General features: G+C 41.7%; 1 protein-coding gene across 1 annotated transcript in view; it reads left to right on the top strand.

Moving 5' to 3' along the window:
• LOC138794599 (T-box transcription factor T-like) overlaps nt 1–14,907 on the top strand; it is a 40,253-nt gene that overhangs the window by 20,659 nt on the left and 4,687 nt on the right. Inside the window, exons 2-4 of the mRNA XM_069973365.1 lie at nt 2,922–3,186; nt 4,974–5,108; nt 9,773–9,834. Of these exons, the coding sequence (XP_069829466.1) occupies nt 2,926–3,186; nt 4,974–5,108; nt 9,773–9,834 (458 nt within the window). The 5' untranslated portion in view covers nt 2,922–2,925. The remainder of the gene's footprint in view (nt 1–2,921; nt 3,187–4,973; nt 5,109–9,772; nt 9,835–14,907) is intronic.

The following is a 14,907-nucleotide window of genomic DNA, read 5'->3' as shown; positions in this document are numbered from 1 at the left end:
GGGGGATAGTACGGGAATCGTGTATACTATAGAGGGGGGTAGTACGGGAATCGTGTACACTATAGAGGGGGGATAGTACAGGAATCGTGTACACTATAGAGGGGGGGATAGTACAGGAATCGTGTACACTATAGAGGGGGGGGTATAGTACAGGAATCGTGTACACTATAGAGGGGGGGATAGTACGGGAATCGTGTACACTATAGAGGGGGGGTAGTACGGGAATCGTGTACACTATAGAGGGGGGGATAGTACAGGAATCGTGTACACTATAGAGGGGGGGTAGTATGGGAATCGTGTACACTATAGAGGGGGGGGATAGTACGGGAATAGTGTATACTATAGAGGGGGGGTAGTACGGGAATCGTGTACACTATAGAGGGGGGATAGTACGGGAATCGTGTACACTATAGAGGGGGGATAGTATGGGAATCGTGTACACTATAGAGGGGGGGTAGTATGGGAATCGTGTACACTATAGAAGGGGGGATAGTACGGGAATCGTGTATACTATAGAGGGGGGGTAGTACGGGAATCGTGTACACTATAGAGGGGGGGTAGTACGGGAATCGTGTACACTATAGAGGGGGGGATAGTACGGGAATAGTGTATACTATAGGGGGGGGGATAGTACGGGAATCGTGTACACTATAGAGGGGGGGTAGTACGGGAATCGTGTACACTATAGAGGGGGGGATAGTACGGGAATCGTGTACACTATAGAGGGGGGATAGTATGGGAATCGTGTACACTATAGAGGGGGGGATAGTATGGGAATCGTGTACACTATAGAGGGGGGGATAGTACAGGAATTGTGTACACTATAGAGGGGGGGATAGTACAGGAATCGTGTACACTATAGAGGGGGGATAGTACGGGAATCGTGTACACTATAGAGGGGGGGGATAGTACGGAAATTGAGTACACTATAGAGGGGGGGGGATAGTATGGGAATCTTGTCCGTCTTTTTGGACGTCTGTCTTTTTGAGGCCAAATGACGTCTGTTATTTTGCAATGCCATATGCAATTTCAAAATAACAAAAATGCAGACATCCAAAAAAAACGGCCATTAAATGGACAAAAAAAGACGGTGTGTGAACCTAGCCATAAAGGGAAATACTTACAGTCCATTTTTTACCATCTAATATACAATATATATAAATAATAAGAGGCACATACATCATCATTGTGGTTACTGCAGAGTTTGTGCGTGCGGCGTACATAGTAGCCGTAGTAGGTGGATTTATGAAGGTGTTTGCGCTTATTTTGGGCAGATTAAACCAGTCGTGCCGTTTTAATGTTTTGGCCCTGCAGGGGGCGTAGTTTCTTAATGGCGGCTTTCTTCACTAGCAATGATGGATAATGGGCCCTGAGAGAGCCGACCAGAGAGTGCAGGGTGTGGCCGGGCCCTTCACCCAGCTGTAACCTACAAACATAGAGGAACTCAGGACTGAAACCCAGTGCGATCTGAGCTTACATGTCTGCACTAATAACCCTCAACAATCACAAGTCCTCCAACTCGGAGGTTTGGGGTCCAATATGACCACTATCGCCTTTCCCAGAGGCTGTGAGGCCCGGGGAGTAGCGCCCCCTTAGGGACCTGACTAAAACTTCACTTTTATTTAATTACTTAAAAAGTTTGCTGAGATATTTCCCAAAAATATTAAAAACCCATATACCAGTGCTGACACAGAGTTATTGTCAGAGACCGTGTATACAATATATCTGGAGTACTGGGGCAGCAATGTAAAAGAAAAAACATCGCCCCTTCAGCATGTTTCACTGAGAACCGCAGCATCTTCAGGGAGCACACTGTAGTTATATGGGCATGTTCTGCTCCCTGAAGATGCTGCGGTTCTCAGTGAAACATGCTGAAGGGGCGATGTTTTTTCTTTTACATTGCTGCCCCTAGTACTCCAGATATATTGTATACACGGTCCCTGACAATAACTCTGCGTCAGCACTGGACTTTGTGCTTTTAATATTTTTGGTAAATTTCTCAGCAAACCTTTTAAGTAATGGAAAAAAAGCGAACTTTTTGCCAGGTCCCTAAGGGGGCGCTACTGCCCGGGCCTCACAGCCTCTGGGACAGGGGACAGTACTAATAATCCTAACACTTTTGGGCTATGTTCCCACAATGTCCTTTTTTGATCGTTCTTTGGGCCGGTTTATGCAAATTACATCCGTGCTTTGATGCCAAAATGATGAACGGCCAAAAAATGGTCACAAAGCGGCTAAAATAGACCTTGTGGGAGCATAGCCTTAAAGGGTTTTCTGGCCTAAAACTATTCATGGCTGACAGTATCCACAAGGGATGCTGCTCCTGTACAAGGTTTATTTCCAGCACCACACTGGCACTGATCAGCTGATCGTGCTGATTTATGGGGCGTCAGCACCCCTCAGTCACTGACCTATAGGACCACACTGGCACTGATCAGCTGATCTATGGGGGGGTCAGCACCCCACAGTCAGAGACCTATAGGACCACACTGGCACTGATCAGCTGATCTATGGGGGGTCAGCACCCCTCAGTCAGTGACCTATAGGACCACACTGGCACTGATCAGCTGATCTATGGGGGGTCAGCACTAGAGATGAGCGAACCGGGTTCGGGTTAGAGTCCATCCGAACCCGATCGTTCGGCATGTGATTAGCGGGGGCTGCTGAACTTGGATAAAGCTCTAAGGTTGTCTGGAAAACATGGATACGGCCAATGACTATATCCATGATCTCCACATAGCCTTAGGGCTTTATCCAACTCCAGCCGCCACCGCTAATCACATGCCGAACGCTCGGATGGACTCCAGCTGCTCCAGGGTCGCTCATCTCTAGTCAGCACCCATTAGTCAGTGACCGATAGGACCAGGTGGAGATCACTTACTGACAGACAACTTACTGACACTTCTGCTGTTTCCCTTTAGGAGAATGTTTCCTGTTTTGAAGATCAGCGTCACGGGTCTGGACCCCAACGCCATGTACTCCTTCCTGATGGACTTTGTGACGGCTGATAATAACCGCTGGAAGTACGTGAACGGGGAATGGGTCCCAGGAGGGAAGCCGGAGCCGCAGGCCCCCAGCTGCGTCTACATTCACCCCGACTCCCCCAACTTTGGGGCCCACTGGATGAAAGCGCCCGTCTCCTTCAGCAAAGTCAAACTCACCAATAAGATGAACGGGGAAGGACAGGTAATCACCACTATTACATCTATATATATAGCGGTATAATGGTGTTATATATATATATATAGCGGTATATGATGGTGTTATATATATATATATATATATATATATATATATAGCGCTATGATGGTGTTATATATATAGCGGTATGATTGTGTTATATATATAGCGGTATAATGGTGTTATATATATATATATATGTATAGCAGTATGATTGTGATATATATATTTATAGTGGCATGATGGTGTTATACATATAGTGGTATATTGGTGTTACATATATATATATATATATATATATATATATATATATATATAGCGGTATAATGGTGTTATATATATAGCGGTATGATGGTGATATATATATAGCGGTATGATGGAGTTATATATAGCGGTATAATGGTGTTATACATATAGTGGTATATTGGTGTTACATATATATATATATATATATATATATATATATATATATATAAGCGGTATAATGGTGTTATATATATAGCCGTATGATGGTGATATATATATAGCGGTATAATGGTGTTATATATATAGCGGTATGATGGTGATATATATATAGCGGTATGATGGTGTTATATATATAGCGGTATAATGGTGTTTCATATATATACAGTGGTACTTTGGTTTAAGAGTAACTTGGTATAAGAGCTCACAGTTTTTCAAAATTGTGACTTGGTGTAAGAGCATTGCTTTGGTGTAAGAGCTCCCTGTACTGGGTGGGAGGGGGAGTGGGGGAGGGGCAGAGTCTGCATAGCGGGGTCTACAGCCATGTACTCTGACCCAGGAAGTCTCCCTCACCTTCCAATCATAGCAGATCCACTTCAGGCTGGGGCTTACATCAGGGGACAGGACTGTGGAGGTAATCTCTCCATAGCTGTAACCCCTCTCTCCCCGGGCAGAGAGTGCTGCATGTATGTGCCCACATCTGTCCTGCTCCTTCCTTCATGCTCCCTGCAGTCTCTGTCCGCCCTTGTGTTTCCCATCCTCTCCATTACTGTACAGTAACTTATAATATCACAGATTCTGATGTTTCTGAATGTTTCATCTCTTCTACATGTTATTCAGAATAATAATCAGTATATTTGGGGAGTGGAACCAATCGTCTGCATTTCTATGATTTCTTATGGGAACATTTGCTTTGGTATAAGAGTGGATTTGGATTACAAGCGCCGTCCCGGAATGGATTATGCTTGTAATCCAAGCCACCAGTGTGTATATATATATATATATATATTGCGGTAAGATGTGTTATATTTATATATAGCAGTAAGATGGTGTTATATATATAGCAGTATGATGTGTTATATATAGTGGTATTATGGTGTTATATTTACATATATATACATATAGCAGTACTACGATGATATATATAGCGGTATTATAGTTTTTTTATATATATATAGCGGTATTATGGTGTTATATACATATATAGCGGTATTATGGTGTTATATACATATATAGCGGTATTATGGTGTTATATACATATATAGCGGTATTATGGTGTTATATATATAGCGGTATAATGGTTTTATATATATATATAGCGGTATGATGGTGTTATATATATATAGCGGTATTATGGTGTTATAAATATATAGCGGTATGATGTGTTTTATATAAAGACAAATAGAAAAAGGGAATTGACAGCAAAGACAAGAACTGTGTAAGTGGCTGAGGCGGATTCATCGATTACGAGGTTAGCAGAGGGTGACAACCTTCTCCATTACGTATATTACCATCCCACCTCTATAACAATGTGTCATCTATTCTTACAGATTATGCTGAATTCATTACATAAATATGAGCCCAGAATCCATATAGTACGAGTCGGGGGACCCCAGAAAATGATCACCAGCCACTCCTTCCCCGAAACACAATTTATCGCTGTGACCGCTTACCAGAATGAAGAGGTATAAATATATATAAATATATATATAGTATTCTATACATTCTATTTATCTATCTATCTACTATCTATCTATCTATCTATCTATCTATCTATTTATCTATCTATCTACTATCTATCTATCTATCTATCTATCTATCTATCTCCTATCTATCTATCTATCTATCTATCTATCTATCTATCTATCTCCTATCTATCTCCTATCTATCTATCTATCTATCTATCTATCTATCTATCTCCTATCTATCTATCTATCTATCTATCTATCTATCTATCTCCTATCTATCTATCTATCTATCTATCTCCTATCTATCTATCTATCTATCTATCTATCTATCTATCTATCTATCTATCTCCTATCTATCTCCTATCTATCTATCTATCTATCTATCTATCTATCTATCTATCTATCTCCTATCTATCTATCTATCTCCTATCTATCTATCTATCTATCTATCTATCTATCTATCTATCTATCTATCTATCTCCTATCTATCTATATCCTATCTATCTCCTATCTATCTATCTCCTATCTATCTATCTATCTATCTATCTATCTATCTATCTATCTATCTATCTCCTATCTATCTCCTATCTATCTATCTATCTATCTATCTATCTATCTATCTATCTATCTCCCTCCTATCTATCTATCTATCTATCTATCTATCTATCTATCTATCTATCTATCTCCTATCTATCTATCTATCTATCTCCTATCTATCTATCTATCTCCTATCTATGTATCTATCTATCTATCTATCTATCTATCTATCTATCTATCTCCTATCTATCTATCTATCTATCTATCTATCTCCTATCTATCTATCTATCTATCTCCTATCTATCTATATCCTATCTATCTCCTATCTATCTATCTCCTATCTATCTATCTATCTATCTATCTATCTATCTATCTATCTATCTCCTATCTATCTATCTATCTATCTATCTATCTACCTATCTATCTATCTCCTATCTATCTATCTCCTATCTATCTATCTATCTATCTATCTATCTATCTATCTATCTATCTCCTATCTATCTATCTCCTATCTATCTATCTCCTATCTATCTCCTATCTATCTATCTACCTATCTATCTATCTCCTATCTATCTATCTCCTATCTATCTATCTATCTATCTCCTATCTATCTATCTCCTATCTATCTATCTATCTATCTATCTATCTATCTCCTATCTATCTATCTATCTATCTATCTATCTATCTATCTCCTATCTATCTATCTATCTATCTATCTATCTATCTATCTCCTATCTATCTATCTCCTATCTATATATCTCCTATCTATCTATCTATCTATCTATCTATCTATCTATCTATCTATCTATCTCCTATCTATCTATCTATCTATCTATCTATCTATCTATCTCCTATCTATCTATCTCCTATCTATCTCTCTATCTATCTCCTATCTATCTATCTATCTATCTATCTATCTATCTATCTATCTACCTATCTATCTATCTCCTATCTATTATCTATCTATCTCCTATCTATCTATCTATCTATCTATCTATCTATCTATCTATCTATCTCCTATCTATCTATCTCCTATCTATCTATCTCCTATCTATCTCCTATCTATCTATCTCCTATCTATCTCCTATCTATCTATCTATCTATCTATCTATCTATCTATCTACCTATCTATCTCCTATCTATCTATCTCCTATCTATCTATCTCCTATCTATCTATCTATCTATCTATCTCCTATCTATATATCTCCTATCTATCTCCTATCTATCTATCTATCTTCTATCTATCTATCTCCTATCTATCTATCTCTCTCCTATCTCCTATCTATCTCCTATCTATCTATCTATCTATCCCCTATCTATCTCCTATCTATCTATCTCCTATCTCCTATCTATCTATCTCCTATCTATCTATCTATCTATCTCCTATCTATCTATCTATCTATCTATCTATCTATCTATCTCCTATCTATCTATCTCCTATCTCCTATCTATCTATCTATCTATCTATCTATCTATCTATCTATCTATCTATCTATCTATCTCCTATCTATCTATCTATCTATCTATCTATCTATCTATCTATCTATCTCCTATCTCCTATCTATTTATCTCCTATCTATCTCCTATCTATCTATCTATCTATCTATCTATCTATCTATCTATCTATCTATCTCCTATCTATCTATCTATCTATCTATCTATCTATCTATCTCCTATCTATCTCCTATCTATCTATCTATCTCCTATCTATCTATCTCCTATCTATCTATCTCCTATCTATCTATCTCCTATCTATCTCCTATCTATCTCCTATCTATCTATCTCCTATCTATCTATCTATCTATCTATCTATCTATCTATCTATCTATCTCCTATCTATCTGTCTATCTATCTATCTATCTATCTATCTATCTATCTATCTATCTATCTCCTATCTATCTATCTATCTATCTATCTCCTATCTATCTATCTATCTCCTATCTATCTATCTCCTATCTATCTCCTATCTATCTATCTATCTATCTCCTATCTATCTATCTCCTATCTATCTATCTCCTATCTATCTATCTCCTATCTATCTATCTATCTATCTATCTATCTCCTATCTATCTATCTATCTATCTCCTATCTATCTATCTATCTATCTATCTATCTATCTCCTATCTATCTATCTATCTATCTATCTATCTATCTATCTATCTATCTAATATAGTTTATTGTTTTATGTTTTTTAATTGTTTTTGTGATTAGTAAGTTGATTTTCATTATTATTGGGGATTCTTTTGTTTTTTACATAATACATGAAAGGTTTTGCTTGTTTTTTAGTATTTTTTATTTCTCATCACTTTATTAATCTCACGATTGCCTATTTTAGTCACACTAGAAGACTTAGCACGTGAATAGAGCTTCATTCACACAGAGCAATCCCGCCAGCCTCATTCTTCAGCGTCCCATAGACTGTCATTATGACACGGAGGGTGGCGGGATTCCGACAGTTTTGCTCCTTGTGAACGGATCCTAACACTTGTGTTGGTATCCATAACATGGGGCTATTCTTAAAGGGAAACTCCAGTAAAAAAAATAATAATTCAGATCAAATGGTGCCAGAACATGCCAGTGATTTGTAATTTACTTCTATTAAAAAAATATTCATTCTTCCAGTACTTAAAAAAAAAATCTAATTTTAGATTTACTGCTATTAAAAAAATCTTCATTCTTCCAGTACTTACCAGCTGCTGTATGCCCTGCAGGAAGTGGTGTATTCTCTCCAGTCTGACACAGTGCTCTCTGCTGCCACCTCTGTCCATGTCAGGAACTGTCCAGAGCAGCAGCAAATCCCCATAGAAAACCTCTCCTGCTCTGGACAGTTCCTGACATGGACAGAGGTGGCAGCAGAGAGCACTGTGTCAGACTGGGGAGAATACACCACTTCCTGCAGGACATACAGCAGCTGATAGGTACTGAGAGACTGGAAAGAATACACCACTTCCTGCAGGACATACAGCAGCTGATAGGTACTGAGAGACTGGAGAGAATACACCACTTTCTGCAGGACATACAGCAGCTGATAAGTACTGGAAGACTGGAGATTTTTTTAATAGAAGTAAATTACAAATCTATATAACTTTATGACACCAGTTGATTTGAATGAAGAACAATTTTGCTGGAGTTGCCCTTTAAGTTCTTCTGCTATAGTGTTGAGAGCTAAAAGATTGAATGGCCACCACTGGAGATATCTCCGATCCTGGCTGTGGTGATGTATATTACAGCTGTATATTACACACTGCTCCGGCTGCAGATGTTGTGGACTATGTCTGCTATTTGCCAATACCATAGAGGTGTGTCAGACCGCTTCCCAGCAGCGCTGTGTACATGACCGGTGTCTGGAAGGGGTTAAAAATATGTCAGAAGCCAATATTAGTCAGAGGGGGAGTTTACAAGGTGCACCCAGAAATCCTCACCTACCTCTGAAAAGTCACAGATAGGTGCCGGGAAAACATCTCACCCGGAGAATTTTCCACCTTCTGTGCGCGATGGATTTATTAGCGTCTCATCTCAGACGGATGATTGTTACCCGCTCAGCGCTCAGAAATAATGGGTTAACGCTGCATTTTTAATCACTTTTTTTTTTTTTTTTTTTGTGGGATATGATGGAACTAAAAAAAATAAATAAATAAATAAAATAAAATCCTGGCCCTCACTTTTTCTTTCCATTCTCAGCGTTCGCCTTTTCATTTACTTTCTATTTTAATAGTTCTGAAAAAATGTTATTAATTAGAAGAGGAAATATTTTTCTGTAGTTTTTTTCTGTTACTTTTTTATGAGACGGTGGCTGATTTATTTATTTTTTTATTATGGAGAAGATTTTATATCCAAATTTTTAAAAAACGTTTTTTACTTAAAAAAAAAAACAACAAAAAACGGTTTAAGTTCCCCTAGTGGACTTGTACAATATATTTCTGTGCGCTGGTTAATGCTCCTGCGTCTGCGCCGCGTGTCCCACTCCATTTATGTTTAGCGGTTTGTTTGTTTTTTGTTTTTTGTAAAATAAATAAATTTTCTTTTTTTTTGAAGAATTTGTGGTTAAGAGGTATAAAACAAGGCAAATATTCTAACCAATAGTTCTCAGAGAAAGAAACTGATAGGTTTCTTTTGTTTTTCAGATAACGGCCCTTAAAATCAAGCACAACCCATTTGCCAAAGCTTTCCTGGATGCAAAAGAAAGGTGCGTGACTAATATTCTGCCGTGTAACCACTTAGAGAGTCACTGGCAAGAAAAGTGACCTCTGACACGTCATGAGACTGCTGAGACCTGATGTGATCAGGAGATAAAGCTGGGGAGAGAGCGCAGCAGCAGCGCCATCTACTGCCCGGGAGGCTAAGAACTCCAACCACATAGCTGAATAGACTTACATGATCGGAACTGGCCGTTACAGAGATACGTCCGGGAGTGGATGCTGCCGCCCCCACGGCTATATCTACTGATCACAGCGGGTTTCAGCAGTGACCCATGCGATCAATAACTTCTGACATGCCAGTAACAAGGGATCTAGCATAACCAAAGAACCAGGCACCAAAATATCCAGCTGTAGGTAATGGATGGAGGGCGCCCAATCCTACGTGTGGCCACAAAGACTGGAATAGATAAAAGTCGTTTATTTACATCATCAGGTACAGGGAAAATGCAACGTTTCAACCCTAAAGGTCTTTACCAAGTATAACAAAGAGTGACAATGGTGACTATTTATATACAGTGTATAAAACCAGGAGTAAGGGGGGAGAACAGGGGCCGCCAACAGGTAAGACATGGATGTAAACTCCTGGAATGGGAATGATTGTACAGAGAACCCCAGTGCTGTATATAGTATATAGGATGATGCATGGACAATGTATATAGTATATAGGATGATGCATGGACAATGTATATAGCATATAGGATGATGCATGGACAATGTATATAGTATATAGGATGATGCATGGACAATGTATATAGTATATAGGATGATGCATGGACAATGTATATAGAATGATGCATGGACAATGTATATAGTATATAGGATGATGCATGGACAATGTATATAGTATATAGGATGATGCATGGACAATGTATATAGAATGATGCATGGACAATGTATATAGTATATAGGATGATGCATGGACAATGTATATAGCATATAGGATGATGCATGGACAATGTATATAGCATATAGGATGATGCATGGACAATGTATATAGTATATAGGATGATGCATGGACAATGTATATAGCATATAGGATGATGCATGGACAATGTATATAGAATGATGCATGGACAATGTATATAGTATATAGGATGATGCATGGACAATGTATATAGAATGATGCATGGACAATGTATATAGTATATAGGATGATGCATGGACAATGTATATAGCATATAGGATGATGCATGGACAATGTATATAGTATATAGGATGATGCATGGACAATGTATATAGTATATAGGATGACGCATGGACAATGTATATAGTATATAGGATGATGCATGGACAATGTATATAGTATATAGGATGATGCATGGACAATGTATATAGTATATAGGATGATGCATGGACAATGTATATAGTATATAGGATGATGCATGGACAATGTATATAGTATATAGGATGATGCATGGACAATGTATATAGTATATAGGATGATGCATGGACAATGTATATAGTATATAGGATGATGCATGGACATACAAGCTGTACTCAGCTCCGAAGAGTATTGTATATGGTAAGAACGAGCAGGAGAGCAGGCAATGATGGCAGGAAACCCATAAGACACCACACATACACAGTGATCAATGGCACCATCTACCCAGATCAGCGTGCCCTGCCAGCGGGAGAGGAGGAGGCACCCATAAAAGGAGGGAGAGGAGGAGGAGGCGCCCATAAAAGGAGGGAGAGGAGGAGGTGCCCATAAAAGAAGGGAGAGGAGGAGGCTCCCATAAAAGAAGGGAGAGGAGGAGGCGCCCATAAAAGGAGGGAGAGGAGGAGGTGCCCATAAAAGGAGGGAGAGGAGGAGGCGCCCATAAAAGGAGGGAGAGGAGGAGGCGCCCATAAAAGGAGGGAGAGGAGGAGGCGCCCATAAAAGAAGGGAGAGGAGGAGGCGCCCTTAAAAGGAGGGAGAGGAGGAGGCGCTCATAAAAGGAGGGAGAGGAGGAGGCGCCCATAAAAGGAGGGAGAGGAGGAGGCGCCCATAAAAGGAGGGAGAGGAGGAGGCGCCCATAAAAGGAGGGAGAGGAGGAGGCGCCCATAAAAGGAGGGAGAGGAGGAGGCGCCCATAAAAAGAGGGAGAGGAGGTTCAGCCCGAGCATAAGGGGACAGATGCTCCTGACGGCAGGATCCCCACCCACAGGGGTTACTCCACACGGGGACAATGCCTGCACTAATCCCTCCTATTCCCACCACCGGTCGGGCTACAGAAGGGAGAAATATATGGAAAGAAATAACAGATCGGTGACCCAATTGCACATCTAGCGGCCGTGTCTCACTAATCTCCTATATTCCCTGTTGGATTTGGGTCTATGGACTGAATATAAAGAGTCACCAATCTTCCCCTTGTGTTACGCTCCATGTGTGTTACGCTCCATGTGTGTTACGCTCCATGTGTGTGTTACGCTCCATGTGTGCTACGCTCCATGTGTGTTACGCTCCATGTGTGTTACGCTCCATGTGTGTTACGCTCCATGTGTGCTACGCTCCATGTGTGCTACGCTCCATGTGTTACGCTCCATGTGTGCTACGCTCCATGTGTGTTACGCTCCATGTGTGTTACGCTCCATGTGTGTTACGCTCCATGTGTGTTACGCTCCATGTGTGTGTTACGCTCCATGTGTGTTACGCTCCATGTGTGTTACGCTCCATGTGTGTTACGCTCCATGTGTGTGTTACGCTCCCTGTGTGTTACGCTCCATGTGTGTTACGCTCCATGTGTGTTACGCTCCATGTGTGTGTTACGCTCCATGTGTGTTACGCTCCATGTGTGTTACGCTCTGTGTGTTACGCTCCGTCTGTTACGCTCCGTGTGTTACGCTCCATGTGTGTTACGCTCCATGTGTGTTACGCTCCATGTGTGTTACGCTCCATGTGTGTTACGCTCCATGTGTGTGTTACGCTCCATGTGTGTGTTACGCTCCATGTGTGTTACGCTCCATGTGTGTTACGCTCCATGTGTGTTACGCTCCATGTGTGCTACGCTCCATGTGTGCTACGCTCCATGTGTTACGCTCCATGTGTGCTACGCTCCATGTGTGTTACGCTCCATGTGTGTTACGCTCCATGTGTGTTACGCTCCATGTGTGCTACGCTCCATGTGTGCTACGCTCCATGTGTGCTACGCTCCATGTGTGTGTTACGCTCCATGTGTGCTACGCTCCATGTGTGTTACGCTCCATGTGTGCTACGCTCCATGTGTGCTACGCTCCATGTGTGCTACGCTCCATGTGTGTTACGCTCCATGTGTGTTACGCTCCATGTGTGTTACGCTCCATGTGTGTTACGCTCCATGTGTGTTACGCTCCATGTGTGTTACGCTCCATGTGTGTTACGCTCCATGTGTGCTACGCTCCATGTGTGCTACGCTCCATGTGTGCTACGCTCCATGTGTGTTACGCTCCCTGTGTGTTACGCTCCATGTGTGTTACGCTCCACAAAGACCTCCTAAAAGTCACATTAATATAAACCTTCTCAAAATGTCACATTGTAGTGTGCAGATTTAGCGGGAGATTTATCAGACATGGTGTAAAGTGACGCTGGCTCAGCCGCCCCCGGCAACCAATCAGATTCCATCTCTCATTCCTCACAGACTTTTGGAAAATGAGAGGTGGAATCTGATTGGTTGCCGGGGGCGGCTGAGCCAGTCTCACTTTACACCATGTCTGATAAATCTCCTCCTTAGTGTCTAAATAAATCTATTTTGAACTTTACTGAGGTGCCTTAAAGGGGTACTCCGGTGATTTTTTTTTTCTTTCAAATTAACTGGTGCAGCTAATGACTATTGTAGATTGAAGAAGGGAGAGGAGGAGGCTCCCATAAAAGAAGGGAGAGGAGGAGGCGCCCATAAAAGGAGGGAGAGGAGGAGGTGCCCATAAAAGGAGGGAGAGGAGGAGGCGCCCATAAAAGGAGGGAGAGGAGGAGGCGCCCATAAAAGGAGGGAGAGGAGGAGGCGCCCATAAAAGAAGGGAGAGGAGGAGGCGCCCATAAAAGGAGGGAGAGGAGGAGGCGCTCATAAAAGGAGGGAGAGGAGGAGGCGCCCATAAAAGGAGGGAGAGGAGGAGGCGCCCATAAAAGGAGGGAGAGGAGGAGGCGCCCATAAAAGGAGGGAGAGGAGGAGGCGCCCATAAAAGGAGGGAGAGGAGGAGGCGCCCATAAAAAGAGGGAGAGGAGGTTCAGCCCGAGCATAAGGGGACAGATGCTCCTGACGGCAGGATCCCCACCCACAGGGGTTACTCCACACGGGGACAATGCCTGCACTAATCCCTCCTATTCCCACCACCGGTCGGGCTACAGAAGGGAGAAATATATGGAAAGAAATAACAGATCGGTGACCCAATTGCACATCTAGCGGCCGTGTCTCACTAATCTCCTATATTCCCTGTTGGATTTGGGTCTATGGACTGAATATAAAGAGTCACCAATCTTCCCCTTGTGTTACGCTCCATGTGTGTTACGCTCCATGTGTGTTACGCTCCATGTGTGTGTTACGCTCCATGTGTGCTACGCTCCATGTGTGTTACGCTCCATGTGTGTTACGCTCCATGTGTGTTACGCTCCATGTGTGCTACGCTCCATGTGTGCTACGCTCCATGTGTTACGCTCCATGTGTGTTACGCTCCATGTGTGTGTTACGCTCCATGTGTGTTACGCTCCATGTGTGTTACGCTCCATGTGTGTTACGCTCCATGTGTGTTACGCTCCATGTGTGTGTTACGCTCCCTGTGTGTTACGCTCCATGTGTGTTACGCTCCATGTGTGTTACGCTCCATGTGTGTGTTACGCTCCATGTGTGTTACGCTCCATGTGTGTTACGCTCCATGTGTGTTACGCTCTGTGTGTTACGCTCCGTCTGTTACGCTCCGTGTGTTACGCTCCATGTGTGTTACGCTCCATGTGTGTTACGCTCCATGTGTGTTACGCTCCATGTGTGTTACGCTCCATGTGTGTGTTACGCTCCATGTGTGTGTTACGCTCCATGTGTGTTACGCTCCATGTGTGTTACGCTCCATGTGTGTTACGCTCCATGTGTGCTACGCTCCATGTGTGCTACGCTC

Source organism: Dendropsophus ebraccatus, chromosome 6, assembly GCF_027789765.1.
Source record: "Dendropsophus ebraccatus isolate aDenEbr1 chromosome 6, aDenEbr1.pat, whole genome shotgun sequence".
In the NCBI taxonomy this organism is placed as follows: Eukaryota; Metazoa; Chordata; class Amphibia; order Anura; family Hylidae; genus Dendropsophus; species Dendropsophus ebraccatus.
Note: the sequence above shows the minus strand (reverse complement) of the source record. Positions and strands in the feature narration are given on the sequence as shown.